Source organism: Centruroides vittatus, unplaced genomic scaffold (genome assembly GCF_030686945.1).
Source record: "Centruroides vittatus isolate TY-2023 unplaced genomic scaffold, ASM3068694v2 contig_260, whole genome shotgun sequence".
NCBI lineage: Eukaryota > Metazoa > Arthropoda > Arachnida > Scorpiones > Buthidae > Centruroides > Centruroides vittatus.
The window spans coordinates 263714-290184 of record NW_027121652.1 but is presented as its reverse complement, the minus strand read 5'-3'; the positions used below and the strand labels follow the sequence as shown (position 1 = coordinate 290184).

The 26471-nt window shown below is 33.0% G+C and overlaps 1 protein-coding gene across 1 annotated transcript; it reads right to left on the bottom strand.

Annotated features, from left to right (window-relative positions):
• Positions 1-341: 341 nt before the first annotated feature.
• On the bottom strand, positions 342-26471 carry Mccc2 (methylcrotonyl-CoA carboxylase subunit 2). Its single transcript, XM_067266005.1, has 17 exons — positions 26285-26471; positions 22822-22888; positions 22667-22751; positions 14290-14391; positions 14090-14217; positions 12870-12982; positions 9203-9316; positions 8413-8477; positions 6494-6593; positions 5752-5847; positions 5580-5652; positions 5414-5490; positions 2562-2628; positions 2329-2485; positions 1004-1118; positions 847-932; positions 342-546 (listed from the first exon to the last, which is right to left on the bottom strand). The coding sequence occupies exons 1-17, from the start codon at positions 26411-26413 to the stop codon at positions 429-431; spliced, it is 1692 nt and encodes a 563-aa protein (XP_067122106.1). The 5' UTR covers positions 26414-26471; the 3' UTR covers positions 342-428.

The window sequence follows — 26471 nt, the reverse complement described above, 5'->3', positions numbered from 1 at the left end:
AGAGTTGTATTTTTGTCACCATTGGTATGTGATAAATTGTGAATTTGTCAATAGTTTATTCTAATAATGTCCAAGATTTTCAATACATCTTCCTTAACTTAGTGTAGATGCATACTCGATGATAGCGGTCAAACAAGAGAAATTTTTAGACGAATTAGACGTCCCGACTGAAAAAGAGCTGCAGATGTGACGCAATAAAAATGCACTCCATTATATCAAATTAGAATTTTTACGTGCCAGAAGATACGTTAATTGTATTCGGAGTTTTTCTTGTAAATAGAGCTGTACAATAACTAAACTTTGTAATGTGTTCTTCACAAAAAATCATGAATAAAGTAAAATTTAATTTAAAAAATGCATTTATTATATTACAAAAAAATCTTTCTATCATTTCTTGGCATCTGCATTTACAACTTCCGGTACAGATTTTACATTCGGAACACTCCAAATTTCGTTTCCGGAATGGGGGCGTTCATGGCCGCGCTCAGACTGAGGCCCAGTATCCTCCTGGAATCTACAGGATCTATCACGCCGTCGTCCCACAATCTGCAAGAGTAATAAGACGTTAACTTAGTTCCAGACTATTCGCAGGAAACACTTGCTTTTCTGTAAATGTATGCAAATGATTGCATATGTAAATTTATGGAATGTCAAAAGGAATATTAATTCTGTTCTGTGATGTTATTTTGAATTGTTAAATATGTAAAAGTCAGAAAATGCTGTTGTCACATTAGACTCAAGATTAAGATGCTGCTGTCAAGATTAGACTCTTGACAGACAGAAAACATTTTTTTGAGATTCTTATAATGCAAAAAAGCAGATCTAAGAAAATCTCCTATATCTTACCTGGCAGATGCATAATAAGGATTTCCTTCGTCTTCAAATCTCTCTATAATCGGATCCTTCATTTGCTTCTCTGCTTCCGCCGACAACTGAATTCGACATTCATTCAAGGCATACTTTAATAACTAAATTATCAATAAGGATTAGATGATTAACTTACCGTTTTTCCTTCGCGTTTATATTGGTCTCTAGTAATCTGTGCTAGGACGTTGGCTGCCTGTTCGCCACCCATTACGGATATTCTGGCATTTGGCCACATATACAGAAACCTCGGTCTGAAATGTGAAAGGAAGAATTTCAATTGATAAGCTTTCTGTTCTTAATTATTAATTATTATTTTTATACAGATTACTTTAAATAAGCACATGAAACTTTTAACAATGATGTTATTTTACATAATACTGTTCTTTATATTAAATATGCCTGCGTAGATGATAAAAATGCGTCTCGACGAATAAATATCAAATCGGTCATCTCGGTTAAGCGGTGGTTTGCAATGTACAAAGTTTAGATTAGAAGTAGGTAGAATTGTCGTCTTGTAAGTATTTTAATAATTTTAGAAGGAACAGGAAGAAGATAAAATCAATGTAGAAGAGCTCAAATTCATAATTCTTGCAAACTTGCATCATGGAAAAGTATAACACCCTTTAAAATGTGATATAATCCACTTTGGCCAGCCAGCTTGGTCATCCGATCCATCTCCAATAAGCAGGTGTGGGATATGACTAAATGTCACATACGAGCATCAATTAGTCCATTGGAACACTTTCCCTGCATGCAGGTTTGGAGATTTGGTGGAACATTTGCCAAAACACCATATGTATGATGGGACGAGTGTTTCCACCTGACAGCAATGTGAGACATGTGAGCAATTACCTCCTGGGAGAAGTTTTATGGGAAAAAGGGTGTTACAAACGTGAAGAAAACTCGGAAAATTCCAAGTGGCTAGCCCATTGGTAAGACACAAACCACAAACCCACGATCGATTAACATGTTCGGTGGTTTTATCCGCCCAGCCGAGCGGATGAATTTCAAATTAAACTTTAAAATGTCAAAAGTTTATTACCTGAAAATTGCCTTTCTTTTCCAATGATACATTTCACCTGCTTTCTCTTCTGTTGTGAAAGAGGGGAGAGAGAATGCTGAAGTAATGCATTAGTTGGCCCCCATTATTTCATCTATTTATTTACTGATTTAATTATTTTTATTATTAATTTTTATTTTTACTTTATTTTCATGTACATATAGTTAGTGTATACGTATATTTGTAAGTTATCAGTCTGTAGATTTTATTTATCTATTCACGAACTTGCACACTCGACGTTAAGAAAATTTTAAAGTTAAAAATGTCCCATAATCAGTTTCGTTCGGTATAAATCAAAAATTTTTTCGATTCATTCCTGATGAAGATCAATTAATTAATTCTGGTGTATACAGTTATTTTTACTATTCAGAAAAAATTAATAAGATAAAAATTCAACTTACGAGTATGCTCTTCCGCACATTCCATAATTTCCCGCACCGTAAGAACCTCCGACGATTAAAGTCAGTTTGGGAACTCTGGCGCAGGCGACCGCCGTCACCATCTTGGCACCGTGCTTTGCAATGCCCTCCGCTTCGGCCTCCCTCCCGACCATAAAACCTTTTAAAATTTCAAAGTTCTAATTAGATTAATGTAAAATAAAAACGACAATGATAAAACGATAAAATTGTCCAACCTGTAATATTTTGAAGGAACAACAATGGAATTTTTCTTTGACAGCATAATTCAATGAAGTGTGTTCCCTTTAAAAGTATATTCCATTATTAATGTCATTTTAAAACTACTGCAATCCTGACTAATTACAAAGGAAAGAACTACAGACTTGTACATATTTTTGAAAATTTTTATATCGTACTTGATACGTGCTACACATTTTAATGTTAATGTATGTATTAATTTTACAACTTTATCATATTTTTAGACACTTCTCTGTGATTTATTTTCGGCCGGAATACTTAGCGGCATAATTGATTCGAACAAGCGAGAGTGCAATCGGATTTTTATCATTTATTATGCACTAAAATTGAAAATCTTAATTTAAATATATACAATTTTATATACAGAATTATATTATAAAAAGAAGCTTTATAATTTATGAAGTGTTCGAAAGATAAATGAAGAAATGTCGTTCATCTAGTCTGGTGATTCTCAATTGTTTAGAGAGATGTTCTGTAAAAAATAAAATTCTTGCATCTCCATACACTTTTGCAAATGCATATTGATATGTTTACAATGTATGCTATTGTGAAAACCCTGGCTAGTTAAATTTGATGATTTCAATTTTTATTTTTTAGTCAAAAATAAAGGGGAGAAGTATTCCATTTCACAAATGCAGTCAAGGAACTTCGTAAAATTTTCCCACGGATAGAGCTTCCTCCACGAGTGACACCGCTTCCAAAAAACTCGTCGAGGGAAATGGGGAAAAATCACAGATTGAAGCAACTTTACCAAAAATGGGCACTAGAATGGCAGGAGGAGGGCCCCGAATAAAAGGCAAGAGGAGACACGTGACAACACAGGGTTTGCCTGCCTAAATTCTGTGTATTAACCTCATCACCGACTTTGACTGCCATTCTTCCCAAACTACCATCAATTTTTCCACCAAACTTTCACTGCTCTTGTTGACAAACGAGTACTGAACGTTACCCCAATGAAATAAGACCATTTTTGACCCAGACCGAGCATTCTCTTCTAGAAAGTCACGATCACTTCCACATCTGGGTATTTATCAACTTACATCCGAAATTGTAAATGCTCTATCTCTCAATTTGGTGCACTCGTAGGAATAGATTCTTCCACTAATTCTATGCCCTTGTAAAATAGTTTATAAACTTACACGAATAAATTGTTGTTATTTGACTTTTAAATGCATAGTCGACATGCATTATTTCCAGCATTACTGTCTCTCGACTTTCCCCTCCATCCTGAACCATTCTCGTACCTGACCACTCGCACAAGACTTACACATGGATGTAACATTCCATTCACACTATTTTAATCCATATAGTCAATCCATTTACTTCTAATCTGATAACAAGATGAAATGGTTTCAAGAAATTTCTAATCGGAAACAAATATGTCAGCTACTTATATTTCTACAGCAATTAAAGTAGAGCGTCGATTAACCGAAACAACTCGGGACTGGGGTCGTTCGGATAACTGATCATTTACGAAAATATATTAAACACAAAACTGTTCTGTATATATTTTGTATCACACGTTTTACAAATAAATACCTTACATAAAGTAGTACTGTACGTTACAGTTTAGATTGGCAGAGAGGGGAGAGTGCTGCAGCACTAGTGGAAATTGAATTTGCCAACTGGAACGCTTTCGGTTGACCGGTATTTGGATAATCAATGCTCTGCTGTATTTGAATATAGGTAAAAAAGTAAAAATGCTTCTAAGTTTTACTGTTTTCTTCCTGAAGACAAACTGTTAACAAAGTCAAAAATATTAGTCATGAGAAACATCTCCAACAAAACAGAACGTAGTGATTAATTTTTGATGGAAAAGTTCAATTTAGTATATGTTTTCTCTATATTTATAGCAATTCGATTATGTTTTCTTTTGTTCTTGTCTTATGGAGTTTTCATTCTTCCTGATATCGCCCTTTAACTTTTTCCAATCAAACTATTAATTCTTAAACTCGAAGCCTACAAATGCAAACATTTTAAACTTTCAAATATTAACTCAAATTCTTTGTTTAAAAACTATCTCTCTTTAGTAGACACGGGTGAATACTATCCACAAATACTCAAAACCTTAAACATTAGGCCGATAAAAAAAATTAATTCAAAAATTACGAGTATTTCCACATACGACAGGCCTTTTAGGCCAAAGTGCACTTGGCCTACTGGCACTGTAATAGCACTGTAATAGCACTGTAGTAATGGTGGCAGATCCAGAAGTAACCGAAGAGAGGCTAACTCAAAAATTTTAAATATTTGAATAACTAATAAGTGCATATTATTAATGCATGCACAATTACACTTAGTGGCCAAAAAATTAGAGACAACCCCTTATTTGAAAGTAAACAGTCTGACAGTGATGTAACAACGCAGAGTTGCTTATATAAGGTATGCTCGGCTTCGGACAACAGAATTATCTTGGAAGTTAATGTCGAAATGGGTATTAAGATGGCAACCTATTGCTCTCGGGATCTGCGCCAGAAATTTTTTGGGTCCCCGTCCTTCACCCCCGTTTTTAGTGTCCGTACGAGGGAAGGAATTTAAAAAAAAAAACTGATTTGGAAAATGATCAATAACCTGTGCAAGACCAATACTTATCTTTACGTAAGATTAAGCTATACAACAATTTTAAATGACCACTCTAAACATTATTTCAACATTATATTTGTGACATAAATAATTAAATCATAAATTTTATAACTTCAATCTCCAGTCAGTCAACAATAATCTGAAACTGTAAATGACTCTTTCATTTTTTAATCTACGTTCGTTATTATGTTTCATTCGGTAAAAATTAAAGAACAGAATTAGTTTTAATCTTAGCGGTAAACCATACCTTTAGGGCAGATTCGCAAAATAAAACTCCGTTATTTCCAATTACTCCTATAGGATATCCATAAAGTCTTGCAAATCCTATATTCCAAAACCACTCATGAACACTAAATTCAAAATTATAGATACTTGCACTCGAATCGAGCGTATGTATTAAAATCTATATTCACCAGTAACGAGCGTCTCTCCGTACAAAGCTTTAAATTCGTCGAATTGACTTCCGTCGACGATTCTAGCAATAATCTAGAGATTTATCAGATGAAATACTTGGTTTTAGTAATTATTATTATATTATTACTATTTGATTTTAAATAGTTAACAGAATAAAAGCATAAAACTTACCTCTCGCACGTCGTAAGATTTCATGAGATTGTCACCGACGATGCCATATAAATCGTCGAGAGGATATACCGGTTCTTCGTACGGTTTAAGCGTAACCTAAATTTTTAATACAATTTTTATAAATCGTCTCTCAAAAATAAATTAATGTGTGTTTTTGTATGAGAATACTTAGAAATTCTCTACTTTTTTTAAGGAATTCTGTAATTAAGCAAAGAAAACATTAAAAAAACGGTTAATGTTACCTATGGTAGCGAACATGGCGGCTCGTCTCTGAAACAGTGAGGACGCACGTTCTAACCTAACCTAACCTATTCTAATAAATTACCATAATTATTACCAACCAAATTATTACAATAGGTTAGGTTAGGTTAGGTTAGAACGTGCGTCCCCACTGTTTCAGAGACAAGCCACCATGTTCGCTACCATAGGTAACATTAACCAAAAAAACTGATCAAATATGAATTTGGTCTAATTAATTTTCCTGCATAATGTTATTACTTATTGTTATCAGTATAGAGGCTAGTTCCAAAGTGATAACAATAAGTGGAAGCTACTGTCACTTGATTTATGTTACTAAAAATATTTTAAGTATATTTCCTATACTGTCAAGTTCGGGAAGCTCATCCTTATTAATAAAACCTATACATAACCTTAGCATTTCTTATTTAAAAAAACAATTTCAAAATTTACAAAGAAGTGAAAAAATTTTATTTCTTTTGTAAATAAAAAAGTATAAACTAACTTGCGGTTTCTTCTCTCGATTCAAGTTTTTGACGATTCTTCTTGTTAGGTGAAGGGCATGAAGGTCGTCTTGAGCTATGTGATCTGTTACGCCCGACTGTCTGTAATAATTTTTAGTTTAATTCGTAATCGATCTGTCGACAAACAAAATTAAGCTCAAACTCAATGGAATTGCTACACATTCGTTAAACCGATTTTCAACATTTTACTATAGGGGAGACCGGGGCAACTTCGGCATACGGGGCAAGTTCGTCAATTACATTTTCTTTGAAACAAAATAAAAGGAGACTCTCTTTAGAGGCTAGACAGTTGAGTTTTAATGACGGCTTGTTGAGTGTGGTGTCTGTGTTGTTCTCCGACAAGCGTAGTTGAAATATCAAATAAGTTGTCTGTTTCATTCAATTTCATATAATATTTTGCTTCCATTTATATAGAATTGGCAGGTTTTGTTATAATTCTATAATAACGAAAGTTATTTTTCCTGTTAGAAGGATAAAACATTAACTTATTCACGTGACCAGATCATGGCTTAGTACCCTATTCTCAGGGTTCCACTTAATGTTTCTAAATCATGACTGTTGGGGCATCTTCAGCAGTGCTGCCGATCTTGTTCCCGATCGTGTTTTGCTATGCTTTGATTTGGCCACAACTAGCAACTAGCAGAAGAAATAACTAGATTCCCATACAAAGCCACACTAGAAGCCAAGGCTAAAGTTAAAAAAAAATTAGGAACTTGCAGAAAGGCAATGGATTTGGAGAAATCGGATTGGAAGTTCACTAAAGAAAAGGGACAGTAAAGTCCTAAAAAACCGAAAAATGACAACGAAAATACTTATTGCATATAATGCACTGAACAATATAAAACTACTCGGAAAAAGTGGATTATCTGCTGCAAGTGTTAACTGTGGACTCGTGTTGCTGTACAGATGTGGAAAATGAGTTGGTTCGATTCATTTGCAATATGTGTAGGGCATAAACAATTCGCCATTTGTTTGAACTCACTAATTCATTTAACTTTATATTGCTTTTAACTTGCATTAGAATGTTTTCATTTATTATCTGTTTGATTTTTGTTTACATTTTCTTTACTTAAATATGCCTTTGATCTTGTATTTCGTTGTTATAATATTAAATAGGTCTTTGGAAGAGTATTTCTTTGTTTTAATAGTGAATTCCAACGTATACATTGTTAATAACACAAATTTATATACCTCCCTATCTTGCTCTGTTACTGTTGCCGAAGTTGCCCCCATACGGCAACAGTAACATCGCTATCTCTTCATAAAGTTATTATTATTATGATTATTTTTATTTCCAAACTGATTTTAACCAGTTCTGTGGTAAAGTTACATTCTGGTAGACAATAAACAATGCTTTTATTTCAGTTTACAGCAGTATTTATTACACAAAATTTAACTTATTCTTAACATGCCGAAGTTGCCCCGGTCTCCCCTATTTCTACAGAAGTAGAATGCTTTAACTAATGCAAGTCAATAGTTTAATTTCTATATATTAGTACAAACTATGAGCAACTGGTATTAAAAAAACACATACCAGTCTTCTAAATTCTTCTAAAAATTTTACATTTTTCGTAATTAATGCTTATAATTATTTTAAAGTATAAATTAATACAATTTACATGGCCGGCGTTATTTACATTTAATAAAACTTAAAAATAAATACGACTTAACAAAGATAAAAAACTTCGTATTCTGTCTTTCCTTTTCGCCGTTTACACCATCCGTAGTCCTTTAGCACTTCACAAAATTTCGGACGACCTTTTCGGGCAAAATTTCAGAAATGGCGAAAAGGAAAGACAGAATACGAAGTTTTTTATCTTTGTTAAGTCATATTTATTTTTAAATTTTATTAAACTTATAATTATTATTTTTTACATTTTAAATCCGTGTAAAAGAATACCTGCAATGCAGATCTCCTCCTCCGAGGTCCTCGGCCAATATTTCTTCTCCCGTTGCCGCTTTTACCTAAGATATGATAAAACGTCTTTATTAGAAATTAAAGCATTTCAATGAATTCCTTGTAGTAATAATAGTTTTTAAAATATATCTGAAGTAATTTTATGGATCAGTAATGCACTAACTGTGAACGAAAATGTTCAACAATGACAATGGGGTAGTCGGCGAGTAATGGGGCCCGATTTATCCGAACTGACCACCTCCAAAAGCATTTATTGACCCATCCGGATTCAATCCCAGGCCCCTCCATAGTAGTAGGCTACCACCTTAACTTTCTCACAAATTTATAGCACTTAACATAATCAATATTCACTGTTTATAATTAAGCCATTGATTCAATTTCATACGGTAAATCATACTACAGTTAAACATATAAACCAGATGGTGTTTAATAAAAAGTACATTTAAAATAATTTAGTTTTCTTACAACAAACGTGGGTAAACTAATAAATGAATTTTGGGGCGACCACCTGTAAAATTTCGAGGCTGGTAATATCCTGTTTTTATTTGTCGACACTTCAAAATCTGCACAAATTTATTGACTTCACATTAAAATAATATTTTATATTGACCGTTTCTTGAATTTCGATATTTTTTAATAATAAATACATTATTTGTAATTATATATTATCATCATATCAAGACTGCATGACTTAAAATATATTATAAGAACTACCTCTCTTACAAAAGTATCTTAATCTTATTACATTTTATAATACAATTTATTTTCTTACCAGTGGAGGACCAGCCAAGAAAATAGTTCCTTGTTTTCTAACAATGATACTCTCGTCGGACATGGCTGGAACGTAGGCACCACCGGCAGTACAGCTACCCATTACGACGGCTATCTGAAACAAAAAAAAACTGTTTATATTGCTACCTGACTAAACTTAATCAAGATATTACATATACAGTGGAACCTCGCTTAACGAGCAACTTGCACAACAAGTATTTCGCATAACGAGCGAAACAAATTGTAAAAATTTGCCTCGCTTAACAAGCCATATTTTGCGTAACGAGTGACGAGGAAAGGGAAGTCCCGAATTGTGCACATGCTCTATCAGTTTGTGTTTAGCACTCGTTCACCTAGCATCTTAGTGTCGCTTGTGATCACACATATTACTTATAAACATCAACAACCATAGCCCATTATATAATAAACACGCCAAACAATATGCCAAATTCTCGGGTCATTAAATTTAATAACCGATTCCAAATTAAATTTTAGAAATGTCCGAATTAAAAATTAACTATTTATAATTATTAAATTTAGATGATGATTCACGCTCCTTAACAGTGTACAAGGGTTATTTTTTAAATAAGGTCGGTTTGTGAATGAGAGTGAGAATAATGCGCAATCACAGCAGTACTCATGCGCTTCTGCTCCGAGCAAGCTTGGCGCACGTTTTGACACCATTTGCAGCCATATCGTCTGTCTATATGCTGAGCTATAGAAGTTTGAAATGTTTAAGAAAATTGAGTCTCCCGCCGACTGTGATATACGATCCGTTATTCGATTCTTGAGTACAAGAAACTTGGCAGCAGCGGAAATTCACCGTCAGATTTGTAAAGTTTACGGTAATAATGCTATGACAGTAAACTTCAAAAGTGGGTAAGAATGTTCAAGGATGGGCAAGTTAATGTGCACGATAAACCCGCCCTGGCAGACCTTCTCTGATTTCTGAAGATTTGGTTCGTGATGTGGATAACAAAATTTGAGAGGACCGACGATTCACGATTTCAACGTTATCAATTGAATTTCCACAGATTTCAAGATCAGTTTTGTATACCATTGTTTCGGAGAAACTGAATTATCGAAAATTGTGTTCTCCATGGGTTCCAAGATTGCTTTCTGACGATCACAAAACAAAAAGATTGGACAGTGCTTTATCGTTTTTGACTCGATACGATCATCCACACAGTCCAGACCATGCACCCAGTGATTTTCGCTTGTTTCCATACTTAAAGCAGTTCCTTTGTGGTCAACGGTTCAACGACGATGAAGAAGTGAAAACTGCAGTCATGGATTGGGCTTCTTCACGGACGGCAGATTTCTTTGAAGTCGGAATTCAAAAAATTGTTGAGCAGTATGACAAATGTTTACACAAAAATGGAAATTATGTAGAAAAGTAGATAAAAGTATGCAGAATATGGAAAAAAAATATATTTTAATGATATTTACAGTATTTTTCTTCTTATTAAAAAACGGACCTTATTTAAAAAATAGCCTTCGTATATTGTACAATTTTTTTTTGAGTAAACGTTATACATAAAACACTTGAGCATTTTTTTGGCGTGGAACGCATTATCGTATTTTACATTAATTTCTATGGGAAAAACTGTTTCGCTTAACGAGTGTTTCACATTACGAGTAAGACTCTGGAACGAATTATGCTCGTTAAGCGAGGTTCCACTGTATCTGAAATAAATTATATATAAATGCAGACTTTGTCCTTGTTTAACGTCTCTTGAAATGAATTTTGGAAAGAATTTTTAAAAATCTTACTTATGTTTAAATATTGTAAAAAATATGAAATATTTTAAATTCTGGATAGATTTAAGCACAAAATTTTTGGAAATAGCACCCGATTAGTCATATATCATATAATTTGTAAACTGTGTCATTGCACACATGAATTATTCCATTTTTAAATATTTTTGTAACTTGTTTGATGTAAAAAATAGCTCTCTCACCTCGTGAAGGTCCTTTAAAGTAGCTGAAAACATTTGTGCTTCCATTAGATTTTGTGTTGGAGTAAGTACGAGTGGTGTGCAGTGTTTTTAATTATAATAATTCAAAGTTTTCTATGAAAATTCAATAAACATAGATGGCTTGTGAAATTATGTTGTCGGGTCTAACACGGATGTGATTCAAGATCGAAGAACTTTGGCTACAATACATTTAAACGTTCATCGTGTTTGGTTTAGCTACATTAGAAATGCTGCTACTTTTAAAGAAGTATTAATAAACACTTCTAACAAAGTTTGAAGTAGTTTATTAAGTTTGTTGAGTTCAAAAAGGAAGTCAAACATTAAACTGGCTTTCAATCAGAAGACTAAAAACTTACAATAAAGAATATTGTAATGAAAAGTTTTCGGTCTTTCTCAAAAATAACGAGACTGTTTACGAGACCGTGGTTCCATATACACCACAACAGAATGGTGTAATGGAGTGAGTAAATCTTACAATTATTCAAAGGACAAGTTCTTTGCTACAAGATTCTGGATTGCAAAAATATTACTAGGGAGAAGCCGTCGGCAATTCATTTGAAGAATCATATTCCTAGGATGGCAATTTCTGGTACATTATCCAAAGTAGTCTGGTTGGGCAGTAAAGTCGATTTAAGCAACCCAGGAATATTTGGATGCGGTGCTCGAATGCACGTTCCATATAAACTTAGAAAGAAGGCTGATGTAAAGTCCAAGAAGTACATGCACAGTAGCCCACTATAATAGATTAGCAGACTTGCAAAAATCTGGTAAGAAGATTAATTTTTATTAAAAATAATATGGATCAGAAGCCAACTGAGACAGTGAAAGATTTAGAAAAAGGACATGTAAAATAATACTAATGTAATAGTAGGTGATTCCTCTGGAGTTCAAAGTATTGTAGAAATCACAAAGAAAGAAAAACTCTCAAGGAGATTTACACACCAAAAGAAATATAGAAGACACTGATGCCTCTAGTGATTCAGATTACAACCCGTTTACCTGTGTCCAGTGACAATACAGTGACTCAAAGAATAATAATACAAAATCTCAGATTACAAAGTTGTTCAAGTGGTATGTTTGAGGTTCACCCAACAAGCGACTGTCTTGTAAGATGAACCTCAAACATACCACGAAACCACAGTAAAAGCTGTAAGTATCCCTACCAACAATTAATGTATTTAAGAGTGTTTATACAGTTGGATATAGCATTTACTACTTATTACTTAGTAGTAAAAGTCAATTTGATGTGTGTTATAATAATACTCATTGGATAGCAGCAAAAAGAGTTTTGAGATATCTGGTGGAAACTATAGACTACTGTCTGTCATTTAAGAAGACTGAAAAAAGAATAAATTTTTACGATATGTAGATGCAGAGAGGCCCAATGATTCAAATAGATCATACACTGGATACGTCACAAAGATGAGAGAAAATGTAATCAATTGGGAATCAAGAAAGCAAAAGACCATAGTATTTTATAGCACGGAAGCAGAATAATTTGCTTTGAGTAACATTACAAAAGAGGCATGCTTCATATGGAATTTGCTAAGTAAACTCTGATGTAAATAAAAAAAAATGGTGATTTATAATCATAAAATATTCAGTAACTCAATGCAATATTTATGAATAAAATCTTAACAATCATCAATGAAACATTTTATGAAAAACACACATATTGTATAATTTTACCTGAGGTATATTCATAGATGACATTACGGCTTGATTATAAAAAATTCTTCCAAAATGAGTGATATCCGGAAACACTTCGGCCTGCCTAGGTAAATTTGCTCCTCCGGAATCAACTGTAAAAAATTTAGACTCAACATTGTAATTATTTTGGTATTTTAAAAGCATATGTAAATACAGTAGAGCGTTGGTCATCCGGAAGCCGATCAACCTAAACGTCGGTTAAGCGAAAGCATTCCAGTCGGACTGTGTCGTGCCGAATCGAATGTTTTTGATACTAGATTAACTTCTAAAGTATAATTTCTTTTTGTTTTTATATTTTTCAATATATTTATTTTATTTCTACAAAATAAAGAAATCATTTTTAATAATACAATAGCCATGATTATTATTATGAAAATTTTTGTTGGGCTTAACATCGACGAAAATTCAACGCAAAGCGACACGCAATGGAGAAAAATTTCAACATGGGATATATTAATATACTATATTAATAATGTATTTTTTTGTACATAATCAGTTATCCGAAAAATCGATTTTCCGAACAACCCCAGTCCCCAATTGATTCGGATAGTCGACGCTCTACTGTATAAATATTAAAATTTCCGAATAGTTATATTTTAATTCTGTTATAAAATGAACAACAACAAACAAAAAGAATCAATCCTACAATCAGTATTTCAATTTCGATCCTAAATGCTCATTAATTCATAATTAAATAACAGAAAAGCTCCAAAAATATGATTTAAATGTTGCGGACTTTTAACATTCAACTACTTTTGATACTGTTGTTATTGATTTATTACATAAAACTAGTCCAAGATACAGACAGGTTTAATGACATCGAAAGATACTCAGATATAAGAGATTTTTCCACAAATCTTACACCCAGAATTTTGTGTACGATCGAAGACATTTGTCAAATTTACATTAAGTTCTTTACTACGATTATCAAGGTGTATGTAATTATAGTTATTGATGATCCAGTTAACGTAAAGAAGTTAATTTTCTTCACAGTAACATTAAATGATGTGCTGAGCTAGCAAGTTACACTAATTGCACATAAAAATAGTGAATAACGTAATCATCACGATTTAGAAGACTTCAATGTAGGCTCCATTTGTCACACAAACAAAACCCAACTGAAGTTTGATTTCTTGCCACGTATTCTGTAGCATTTCCAAGGTCACCATTTGAATACATACTTTCTAAAAAATACTTACCTAAATATATGCAAGGGATGTTATTTTCTTTAGCAATTTCTTGAGCTCTGAGATGTTTCTTTACAGTCAGAGGATAATAAGTTCCACCTTTAACGGTCGCATCGTTGGCTACGATCATACATTCGGTTCTGCACGTAAACAAAACGGGTTTAAACCTTTTCTCTTACATAACTATTAATATTGTCGCTAATAACTCCTACCCCATCACTCTTCCTATTCCCGTAATTATTCCGGCGGCCGGAACTTCTTCGTTATCGTACACTTTCCAGGCAGCCAGTTGCGATAATTCTAGAAAAGGAGATCTATTGCATGGTTAATGGAATATCTACTAAAGTTTAAAAATATTGATATAAAAATAATTACAGAGTTCTTAAAATATCAAATCAATGTCAAAATTTCAAAATATAAAGAAAATTGAGACTTATAATATCAATTATATTACAATCTCTTCGGCTTAAAACAAGAAAATTCAATTTTCAGTCAGTCCTAAAAAAAATTTTTTAAATAAGAGAAAGATGAGCATGCAGTATTGTGAAGATCAGAATCAAATTAGAATCTGTCTCTCTTTTGGTTTGCATATTAAATAAGATAATGCCTATACTACTATACTACTAATGGTGTGGAGCAGGAAAGGAAAACCTTGTCACGATAGTAACCATATAATGCCTAACAGAAATATGTGGAAGCCGCATTTTCTATTGGAACGATATTTTATTTCGCATGTACCGTCCATAACTAAAATACTATAGTTATCACCCTTCTATAGAAAATATGACTGTTACATTACATTAAGAATGCCTATATTTGGATAAATATGTAAGGAAGACTTGGAAAAAAAGCATAGTTAATTTATAATAAACCTATTTTCTCTATTTCTTTTTATCTAAATGCACATCAATGTTTCTTCTTCATTACTGGTAGGTTTGTTGATTTGTAGTCGCGGCATTAATTACTTAAAATTCCATTTGTGCAAATGTGTTCTCGGCTTTTAGTTGCCCATTCGAAAGTTGCAATCTGTGTATATACTGCAGATTGCAACTTACCTTAATTAACAATTTTTATAGTAATAGAGAGCAGACCTTCTACCTGGCAATAAATGTCAGGCTTCTGGTGCTCCACTTTATTTTCAGACGTTCTCTGTTTCGCTCACTGCTTTACAGAGAGTTGGATACACTATTGCGGTCGTAGCCGCTACATTTTTTTTTTTGCCGACATATATTCGTATTTTGTTACATTCAGCATATTACATTTTATATATTTAAATTACATATTATTGAAACAATTAATATAATATGTAGATTTTTTTTTTTTTATAATTCCATGTTGGCTGTTTTGTACTTTTTGTGCAAACATTATAAATAAAAAATACAAATACAAAATGTAAAATATACTGTATGTGGAGTTGTTTTTTTTTAATGTTAATGATAGTATTAAAGAGTCTACATATGTTTCATGTTTTATTTAAAAGTACTTGAGATATTATAATTAAGGTTTCAGAGATAACCACTATGTTTGCTTGTCGTATATTGGCACTTCCTATTATCATCGTATTTTCATATTATCACTATAGTATCGAAACGTTTCTGTACCTGTACTAGTATCACTGTCACTGTCACTGAGTAGGTACATCCACAATTTAACACTTTAATTTGTAGAATTTTCACTTATAACACAAAAGGTATCACTTTCTTGTAGTACTTTCACGTGTAGTTTCTTAAATCACTGTACAGCCATTCCTCTTGCTCCTCCGTCGTATTTCCCTATTATTTGTAGCACTTGTAGTACTTCCAAGATTATTTTGTTTTTCATGATATCATCTCATTCATACCACTTATTTCATTATCACTTCCTTTTCGTTTTGTGTGTAAAATTAGATACACTTGTAGCACTTGTAGTACTATTGCCTGTTGTTTCTGTTAGTTGTACTATTGTTACTAGCACTGTCGTCGTATTTCCACGTTTCATTACTTCTTCGTGATGGTATATGGGACGATTATATTCTGGTTTTATAACATATTCTTATAAAGTTTATAAAGTATGTATAAAGAGTGACGTTATTGATAAGACTACTTTTTTTATTGGCCAAGTATAACCTTCTTTATTGCTTATTGTTCGTAGCTCGTTTCTAATATTTTCATATTTAATACACTCAAATAAAAGATGTGTCGGAGTTTCTCTGTCTCCGCATATTTCACAAGTGCCATCGTTATTATGATGGAATCTATTGTGGTACTCTGCAAAGTCACCATGTGCAGTCATGAATCTTGTAAATTTATAATTTATTATAAAGTTCTTATTTTTTATTCGCTGGTGAACATCAGGTAGATACTCAAAAAGTTCTCTTCCTTTTGTTGATTCTGTCCATCTCTTTTGCCATTTTATTATATATTTGTTCTTTATTTCCCTTTTTACATATCTTTCAGATAATTTCTTGTATACTACTTTCATGTTTGAGCTGCTTGCCTCTTTTGCTAGGCTGTCTACTCGTTCGTTTCCAGGGTCGCCCATATGTGCTTTTACCCAGCTGAAAGATATATTGTTTTTATTTGCTAAGATATATTTTCTAATGTTGTCGATGAGTTTGTGTTTGTTTTCGTCGTCATTCAATGCTTTTAATACGGAAAGACTATCTGTACAGATTGTGATTGTTATATTTTTCATGTTGTTGCTAATCCAGCTTACAGCCTGTTCTAAGGCTACGAGTTCTGCCTGATAGTTATTGCATCTTTTATCTAGTTTGATTTTCCTGTTGTATTGTTCTCTATTATTTGATATATATATGTATGCAGCTCCTACTCCTTCTGGGGTTCTCGAGCCATCCGTATAAATTCTATTTTTAGTTAATGGACTATATTCTTTTATTTGTATCTTTTTCCACTCATATCTTTTCAATTGTTGATATCTTTTGATTCGATATTCTATTTCGTCTTTCTCTGTTAGTATTGCTCCATATGTTATTTTTTCTTTTAAAATTTTTCGAATATCCCTCCTTTGACTTATTTCTAAGTCCATTGGTAGGAGGCCTGCCATTACACATAATGCATCATTAGACGTGGTTCTATATGCACCTGTTATTCGTAGGAGAAATTTACGTTGGAAGCTTATTATCTTTCTTTTCATATAGGTCATTTCTGCTCTATTTCCCCATACTTGAGCGCCATATGTAGTTATTGGTATCACTACGCCTTTGTATATTTGAGTTAGTGCAGTACCTCCTGTACTCCATTCTTTTTTTGCCACTTTGGTAATTTCTTGAAAAAGATTGCCAACTTTCTTTTTGACAGATTCAAGGTGGGCATTCCATGACAATTTGTTGTCTATTGTCATACCTAAGTATATTATTTGATTAGAACATTTTATGTTTTTGTTTTGCAATTTTATCGTTGGCTGTCTTTTATCCACTTTGCAAGTCGTAAACGCGATGGCCGTAGTTTTATCGGGGTTAAACTGTAATTTGTTTCTCTTTCCCCAGTTCGCTATCCTCTCCAATATGTTATTACATTTTTTCTCGATTTGCATCCGACTGTTTGCTGAGCAAACCACCAATATATCATCCGCAAACGCTGTTATTTTCGTTCCTATTATTGTCTCAGTATTTAAAAGGTCATTTAGTAGGATGGACCAGAATGTGGGGCCTGAACACGATCCTTGTGGGCATCCCATTGTCATTGTTTTTTCAATTTTTATGTCAGCATATTCTATGAATGCTGTTCTGTTATTTAAATAATCACATATTAATGAGTATATATTACAGGGACAATTGATTTCTTCTAATTTTTTGTGTAGGAGCGGCCACCACGCACTGTCGAATGCTCCTGCTATATCTAGACTGAGAGCTATTGTCCATTTATTATGTTTTCGTTCTTCTTCAATATCATTAATTACTTTAGCGATGGCGTCTTCCGCCGATTTTCCTTCTTGGAATCCATATTGATTTTCGTTTAGGTACTGTCTAGAATTTAGCCAAGTTGTGAGGCGGTATACGATTAGTTTGTCAAGAACCTTGCCCATTACTGGTAACAATGAGATTGGTCTGTAGCTTTTAGCTTTCAATCTATCTTTATTTTTCCCTTTGTAAAGTGGCAGAATTTTAGCTACCTTCCAGGGTGTCGGAAAGATTGCAAAATTTAAGCAAGTATTGTATATTTTAGGCAGAAGATCAGGATCTTTCATATTTAGTATCTTAATCATTTCTATTGTAATATAATCGTTACCTGGTGCTTTCCCGTTTTTAAAGGTCGATATTATCCATGTTATTTCCTCCTTAGTAAATTGTGGCGTATGTGTTTCATTTGTATGAAAACGCATTGCTTCACGTAATGTTTTCTGTTCAGGAGTATCCTGAGATTTATCATCAGGTTTAATAAATTCCTGTAGTAATATCTTTAGACATTCCTCCATATCACTGATGATATTTCCATTTTCATTTTTTAATTCTGTTAGTTGGAACTTTTGTTTTATTTTCTTAGCTGAAATTTTATATATTAATCCCCAGGGATCATTCGCGCTTTGTTGACAGAATTCTGTCCAGCTTTTTTCCTTCGACTCTTTTATAAGTTGTTTATACTGCCTTTGCTCTGTGAGATAGTCTTCTTTGAGATTTCCTCTTAAATTTTGATCTTTGCATTTTGCATAATGTCTACGCTTTGCCCTAACTTTACTTTTAAGGGTGGTCAGTTCTGTATTCCACCATTTGACAATTCTATTTCTTTCCTCATAAATTGGGATGTTTTTATCTATTGTTTTATTTATTATGTTTATGAGATTTGTAATTTTTTCGTTTGCCTGTTCTTTATTCTTTATGTTTTCCAATTCTTGTTTGTGTGGTTTGATTTCTTCGATTATTCTTTTCCATTTGGCTTTTTTGATATTGTACTTTTTTATACTTATATTGTTAAATATTTGATCTATTTCATACGTGATGTATCTATGTTCAGATAGGCTGATTTCATCGTTTACTTTCCAATTTTTGACTTCATTCAGTGCGATACTATTAATAATTGTTATGTCTATATTAGAACTTCCATTTGTACTTTCGAATGTACTAAGCATGTTTGGTTCATTTAGAAGAAATAAATTTTGATGATTTATGAATTCTTCCAACTCGTCACCTCTGTCATCCATATTTTCGTCGAACCAAACATACGAATGGGCATTACTGTCTCCTCCAATAATAATTGCATGGCTTTGATGGTATATTGTACACAATTGTTCTAATTTTGCTAAGTGAGTATTGATATTTGCTTTCATTGGAAGGTATATATTACAGATTATCCATTTTTTATCTTTGTTTCTTAATTCGATAGTAGTCATAAATTGATCACTATAGTTGGTTAACAACATACATTGCATATTTTTGTTGTTTATAATTGTTATGGTCCATGGTGTTTCCCCATTGCTCGAATAGAGTACCTGTGTTTTGAGTGGCCAGCCCATAGGTTTGTTTGCTTTGCAGTACGGTTCTTGTATCAATAGGATATCAAGATTTTGTATTTTATTACCTACAATTTGAGATACAGCATTTATTCCCCTCCCTACGTTAATCTGTAAGCATTTTAAACTTTTACTTTCCAAATGATTCATACCTTCGTTATTATTTAGAGAACTAGTTTCCATAATCAATTTTCATTTTAATTTTTCTGATTATTTTCTGCTTTTCCGGGCATTCGTCACTTATTGCTTTGTGGGTATGTGTGTCATTCTTACATTTTATGCAATTTACGCAATTTGGGGTTTTATCCTTATTTGTGCATTCGTTGTATCGATGATCGCCCGCACAATGTGTACAGTAGTTTCTATTACATTGACATTCTTGGGCGGTATGCCCATATCGACAGCATTTATAACATTGAATTATGTTATAGTAATCTCTTATTTGGCACCTTACCCAACCCATATTTATTTTTCTTTGATTCAAAAGTAATTTGCGTAGTTTCGGGGATACCTCACAGACCCAATGATTTGTGTTTTTGGATTTACCCCACCTATATTTTATGTTTATTTCGTTATTATAGTTTCCTCCTTCATTATAGGCCATTGAAATATATTCGTTTTGAATGAACAATTTCTCTATTAATTCCTCTTTCTCTATATCGTCTGGTACATGATAAATACATATCTTTGGCATAATTTTTTTTGGTGTTTTTGCTGTAAGATCCTCATTTTTAGCAATTTCTTTAATTAGTCGTTCGCTCTGGTTTGCATTTTCTACTTCCACTAAGATACCATTATTTCTAATTTTTCTTACATTCTTTATGCCAATTCCAAGTTTTACTGGATCGATGACCGTCTTAATTTTTTTCTTAACTTCATCTGAGTCAATATTTTCGTTTTTGTGATTGATTATTATAACTGCTTTATTTTCTTTTTGTGGGGGTATCCATTCCTTTACTATATCTGCATATGTTGGATTTTGCGTTTTTATGGCAGTGTTATCAATTAGTTTTTCTAACTTGTTGTTAATTTCTTTTATACAATTATCTGTTGTTCTATTTTCTTTGTAAATATTTACTATTTTATCTAGACTATCTGTTATAAATTTTACATGTATTTTTGTTTCTCGTTTTGATCTAGCATATTCTTTTATATACTTTTCTATATCACTCTTTACAGATAAAATATTTAGTAATCCTACATCTTCCTTCTCAGATTGTGATTTGTAATCCGTAGACGAATTACTATATTCTTCCATTTTTTTTATTATATAAGTTTTTATATAAGTTTATATAACTTTTCTAAGTAGTACTAATTAATTATTCTAAAGTTTCTAGAAAGAAACAGACATTGACCAGTGCCATAGCAATGGTAAAGTCAAGGTGCAAAATGGAAGCCAATCTAAGAACAGTCATAATTTAAAAATAGGCAGGTGAATTTTGATAAAATTTTCAAGATACAATACTGATGTTGTCCTCTCGGCTAGGGTAGAGTATTATTCAAATCTGTTCAGCCAGAGGTCCGTAATTTGAATTCGATGGCCGACCGGAAATAGGCTTAAGAAAAATATAAAAGTTTTCAAAATTTTTGTATCCTACTTGATATTATTCTCTTCCTTTATACTTCTGGCAATTCTTTGTTTACAATCCGACAATGTTTTCCGTGAATTAATGCATAAATCACACAAAAAAACGAGAGCAAAATCACTAGCAGCTTTCCGATTCCCTGATCATATTCGAACCTCCACCTTAATTAACAATAGTTAACAAACCTACAAAAATATTACGTGCATGTAAGTGACATATACCAAATTTATAAAAAGAAATCATATAAGTATACCACAGCCGCAGTAAGAGTCTAGAAGAGTTTGACATGGCTAATGTACCACACTGTGGCTATCATGGGCTCCAATAATTGTTTTGGTCATAATACTGTAAAATATGTATCATTTTAATTACATATAAAAGCATCTCTGAATGAGATAGTTGGGACCTCTGAGCCATAGACCATCCACATATGTACAAAAAAAGTCAAAGAAACTGTTGCTGTACAGTACATATGACCCTATGCAAGATGATACTGTCATCATAAAGTGTAAGAAATAGTTCATTTAAACTACAGTGCACGTGAAAGAGGAGCATGTTCTATTCTCCAATAAAGTCTCAACAGCCTCAGAGTTGTATTTTTGCTTTTAATTTTGCTGTTTTTTTGTTTACATTTGTTACTAATCCAAGAAGCTTTAAAGACTCTTTGCTGTGGCATTCCTTTGCATGTAATTTTTAAAACAACAACAGTTATTATTATTATGTTGGGTTAAGTGAGATATACTCGGTTAACACCGGTGGCTGTGTACTATGCCGGACCAAAGTCAAGGCATAGTGACCAAAACAAAAATTAAAGAAGTGTATCAGTGTGTGTGTCTGTATTCAGGAATTTCCTCACAATATGACACGTATTCAATATAGTGGCCTTCTGTAGTGTGATGTATGTGTTTCTATTCAATTGTAATGTGCCCAGGCTTTTGTGTAATGTGTGTGGTATCACATTTGTAGAGGAGAGAACAGGTACAATAAGCACCCTATCCATCCTCCACAGATGCCTTATTTTCTGGGCGAGTTCTGTGTACTTGCTGAGTTTTTCAGTGCATGTGTTTTGTACATTGTGAGTGTTTGGAATGGATATGTCTATAATGTATGTGATTTTATTGTGTTTGTCAATGAGTGTGATGTCTGGCCTGTTGTGGTAAATTGTTTTATCTGTGATTATGGCTCTGTCGTAGTACATTTTGTGCGTGTTGTTTTCCAATACTGTCTGTGGAATGTACTTGTAGTATGGTTCGTGGATGTCTACTAATTTGTTTTTCTTTTCAAGCTCTTGGTGTATTATATTTGCTACTTGATTATGTCTACGTAAATACTCTGTCTGTGCCAAGAGCTTGCAACTGGAAGTGATGTGTTGCATAGTTTCTGGCATGATGTGACATTTTCTGCACGTGTCATTTGTGAGTGTTGTATCTTTGAGTATGTGTTTTCTGTAGTTTTTATTATTATTATTATTATATATGACCATTTACAGACTTATTACAAGTATTATTGTATTAATCTTTTATTTCTATATATTTATTATCAAAATCAAAGTACTTACCCAGGATCTAATAGATTATCTATTCTGTCTCTTACTAAAATTTTTCCTTTAGAAGTATGCCTAGAAATTGCCTTCTCGTCGCCACCTAAAAATATATTGTATTAAATATATAATCTAACATTGTGTTTTTTTTTTTTTTATGAAAAACTATTTACCTTTTATAATATTGGAAACGTTTGCTTTTAATTCATCTACAAGATTCTTCATATTTTTATAATTTTCCTAAGGATAAACAGATATAAATTTTGAATATTTTATGCTATATTACTGTAATATGTAATGATAATATCATACAGAATTATATAAATAATTAAAACTAGAATGATTTGTAATATTTTTTCTTGTTTTAAGAACGCAAGATAATTCCATGATAAATCATAAAAAAGAAGACTCAAATATAGAGAAATATAGAAGCAGAGCTGTGGAGTAAGTACAGGAGTAATTGAATTATCTGAAAATAAAAAATTCAATTCGTAAATTCAAATAAAACGCAATTAACTAGGTAGTAAATTGACTATAAAGTATAAATTTCAAAACGCAATCAAGTTTCATAGGTGTTCAAACAGGTTTAAAATATGGCATCGAATCGCTGTCAAACTTCCTTTCGTTACATCTCTGATGCATTCCCGAAGAATCGGCAACGATTTCTCTATTGGAAGAGGACAAACTTTATCTTTAATTGCCCCCTTATTGCAAAGTCTAGGGAGCTATAACAGGACCATTCAATACCACCTTCAGTATTTTCTGGTACATCCAGAGCTATCAATCTTGTTTGAGATTGTCAAACACTTTCTGAATTCCAATTATCCTTCCTGCAAACTCTCAAACACAACTAGTTTCTAACGAACAGTTCAAAATTTACAGTATTTTTTCACTAGAACAAACATATGCCCCACTCTATATTTGTTTCAGGATGACAAAAATCCAATGACTATCAAAGCACACCAGAAAATTTTCTACTAATATGAATGGATATTGCAGCAAAATAATGTACCCATTCATAGTTCAAACTTCAATTAAGTATGGGTCCAAACAAAAAATATCTGTATAATGAATTGGCAAGCTCCCAGATCTAAACCAAATAGAAAATCTTTGGAACATCATCTCTAGAAAACTCTATTCAGGTGGAAAACTGAAAATCTTAAACAATAGAAAGCGAGCATTGTTTGGTATAATTTAGAACCTTAAATCTTACAAAAACCTTACACTTCCAATAAGTATAAGGTGTTTAAAAATGGTGGTGGAAATTATTATTACACACAACCACATCGTGTTTGAGGAATTGCACCAAACTTTTGTAACACACTTTATATTCTGTCTGCATTATTTCTCTAATAGTTTCATTTTTATGTTTCGTAATCTGGATATTTTGCCAATTTCCTAAGGTAACCCATTCTATCCCATCAGTAACTTATTTATATTTCGCATTTTACCAACATATAATTATTCTTGTGTAGTTTATATTTACAACAGATACTTTACACATACTTTACACATACAATCTACTTACTGTCATCACTAATACTGTTATCGCTTGTCTATTATCATTAGAACTAGCCCATTCCAAAGCATATTACGTTAAAATATTCTTTTAAAGTCTAACTATAATCAGAGTTTGTCATATTAATCATTACCTTTGGGTAAATAGTTATTATTAAGCTATCGTCTCCTGCTAGATACGCCGCTATCGGCCACGTACCGCAGCCGATAGCACAATCATTTTAATTGTTATTTGCTCGCATTACAGTAGTTTAAATTGCAGATGTTTTAAACTTCAATTATATGCTGGATGAATTGTTATTAAATAAATATGAGGTACAACTAAGGGAAGCAGATGGGGTATGTCTTGAATATCAAATACGATGGATCCAAGAGAAGAGGGAGTGTAATTATTTAAGAGATATTTGAAAAATGAATAATAAGGGATAATTTATTGGTGCCAGACAAGACGGTTCCAAGAGAAAGACTACAAGTGGCACAGACTGACTCGTCATGTGTCGTTAATCGCCCATGCTTCCAGAATAAGAGAGTAGGTGCCAGGATCTATGTTTGCTATTAAAACTAAACTTTTAATTGTTTTAAACACATCCTCTTTAATGTCAAAATCAACAAAAGTAGAATTTACAGTAACCGTGGTCTATATACATATACTGTATATAAACAAGAAAGATATAAAGTAATTTCACTAGGAATAGGGAGTTAGACCCCCATCTCATAATATAATTTAAAATGTTCTGGCAGAAAAGAATCAGCCCGGAGTTAGACTCAAACCCACAACTCCCACTTACTATCAGACGGATTGTCAGTTATGCTACCCGGACCTCTGTCAGATCTCTTCCAGAATTTTAATTTACATATAATTATATTGGACATTAACTGTGATCTTATTAGTTTACTCAGATGTTATTAGTGAGTTGTTATAATCAGTATAGAGTGATCACAACAATTAGATTCTACAATACGTGTATAAATAAAAGTGTTTTCTACTAGATGCTGAATACACAGTAACAACCTAAATCGACAATTAATATTGTTGAATTAAAAGCATAAAAACTTGTCACGTATAGTATATAAAAAAATAAGAATGCAAGTAAAAGATTTGCGTAGTTTTATTAAAAAGATGTAAATATTCGGTAGCAGAAAATATATTTAAATATTTCGAATCAATTTATTTTTATCGATAAAAAAAACTCACAATTTACCGAACTTCTACGTGAATCTCAGTTATGAGTTTTCACACTATCACTGTCGATCGTTACTCTGCTTTGCAGAGACTAAGAGGGCCTCTTATAGGTTTGGCCAAACCCATAACGGGGCAGCCGGGCGGCGAGAGACGGGACTCCACGTATTCGAACAGATCATCCTCCAAAAAATTCCAGGGTTTTTTGAATCTGTTTGGATTTAATACGGAGTCCCCGAGTGGCCGACGCCACCTTAACTGCTCGGCTATCCAACCATCGAAATGCAGATGCTAAAGACCAAAAATTCACAGAGCAGAAAACTCACGTGCGGTAAGCTGTACGTAATGGAAAAGGGCAGAAGAAATGGATTAATAAAGTTGCGATAAAGTCATGTGACCTAGTGACGTTGAAACAGTTAATGTTACCTTAGGTGCCAAGATGGCGGCTCGTCTCTGATTCCAGCAAGGAAACAGTGGGACGCACGTTCTAACCTAACCTACTCTAATAATTTGGTTGCTAATAATTATGGTAATTTATTAGAATAGGATAGGTTAGGTTAGAACGTGCGTCACACTGTTTCCTTGCTGGAATCAGAGACGAGCCGCCATCTTGGCACCTAGGGTAACATTAACCGTCGAAACTAAGTCACGCGACTTGTTATACGCGTCCGCCTTTCGACGTGCTACTTCGCGACGAAAACAAGCTTAAGCAACGATGACTCGAACGGTGCAGAGTCGGTAAGTAGTCCCACCGTCTTTTCTTTACAACACTTTTTGTACGCGTGGTCCCCAAAATATTCTGTCTGTTTTGGAAATGCCTGTCCGTTACATATCATACTATTTATGTGTAATCATCATAAAATCATTCGGCAGTGCAGTAGAAGTTACTTTTAGGTACTTCGTATATGGTAACTTCTACCTCATTCGACGATACTGACCTTATACTCGTTAGAATCTCTATCCGGGGTCGATCCAATAGGTCTTATTTTATCCAAAATATGACCGTGATACCTAGCAACGCGAACATGATTCACGTAAGATACACTTAATAATTTCCTAAACAACATTTTCTCGGTTAAAATATCCAAACTCGTATAAACATGGTTAACATATGATTTATCTTTC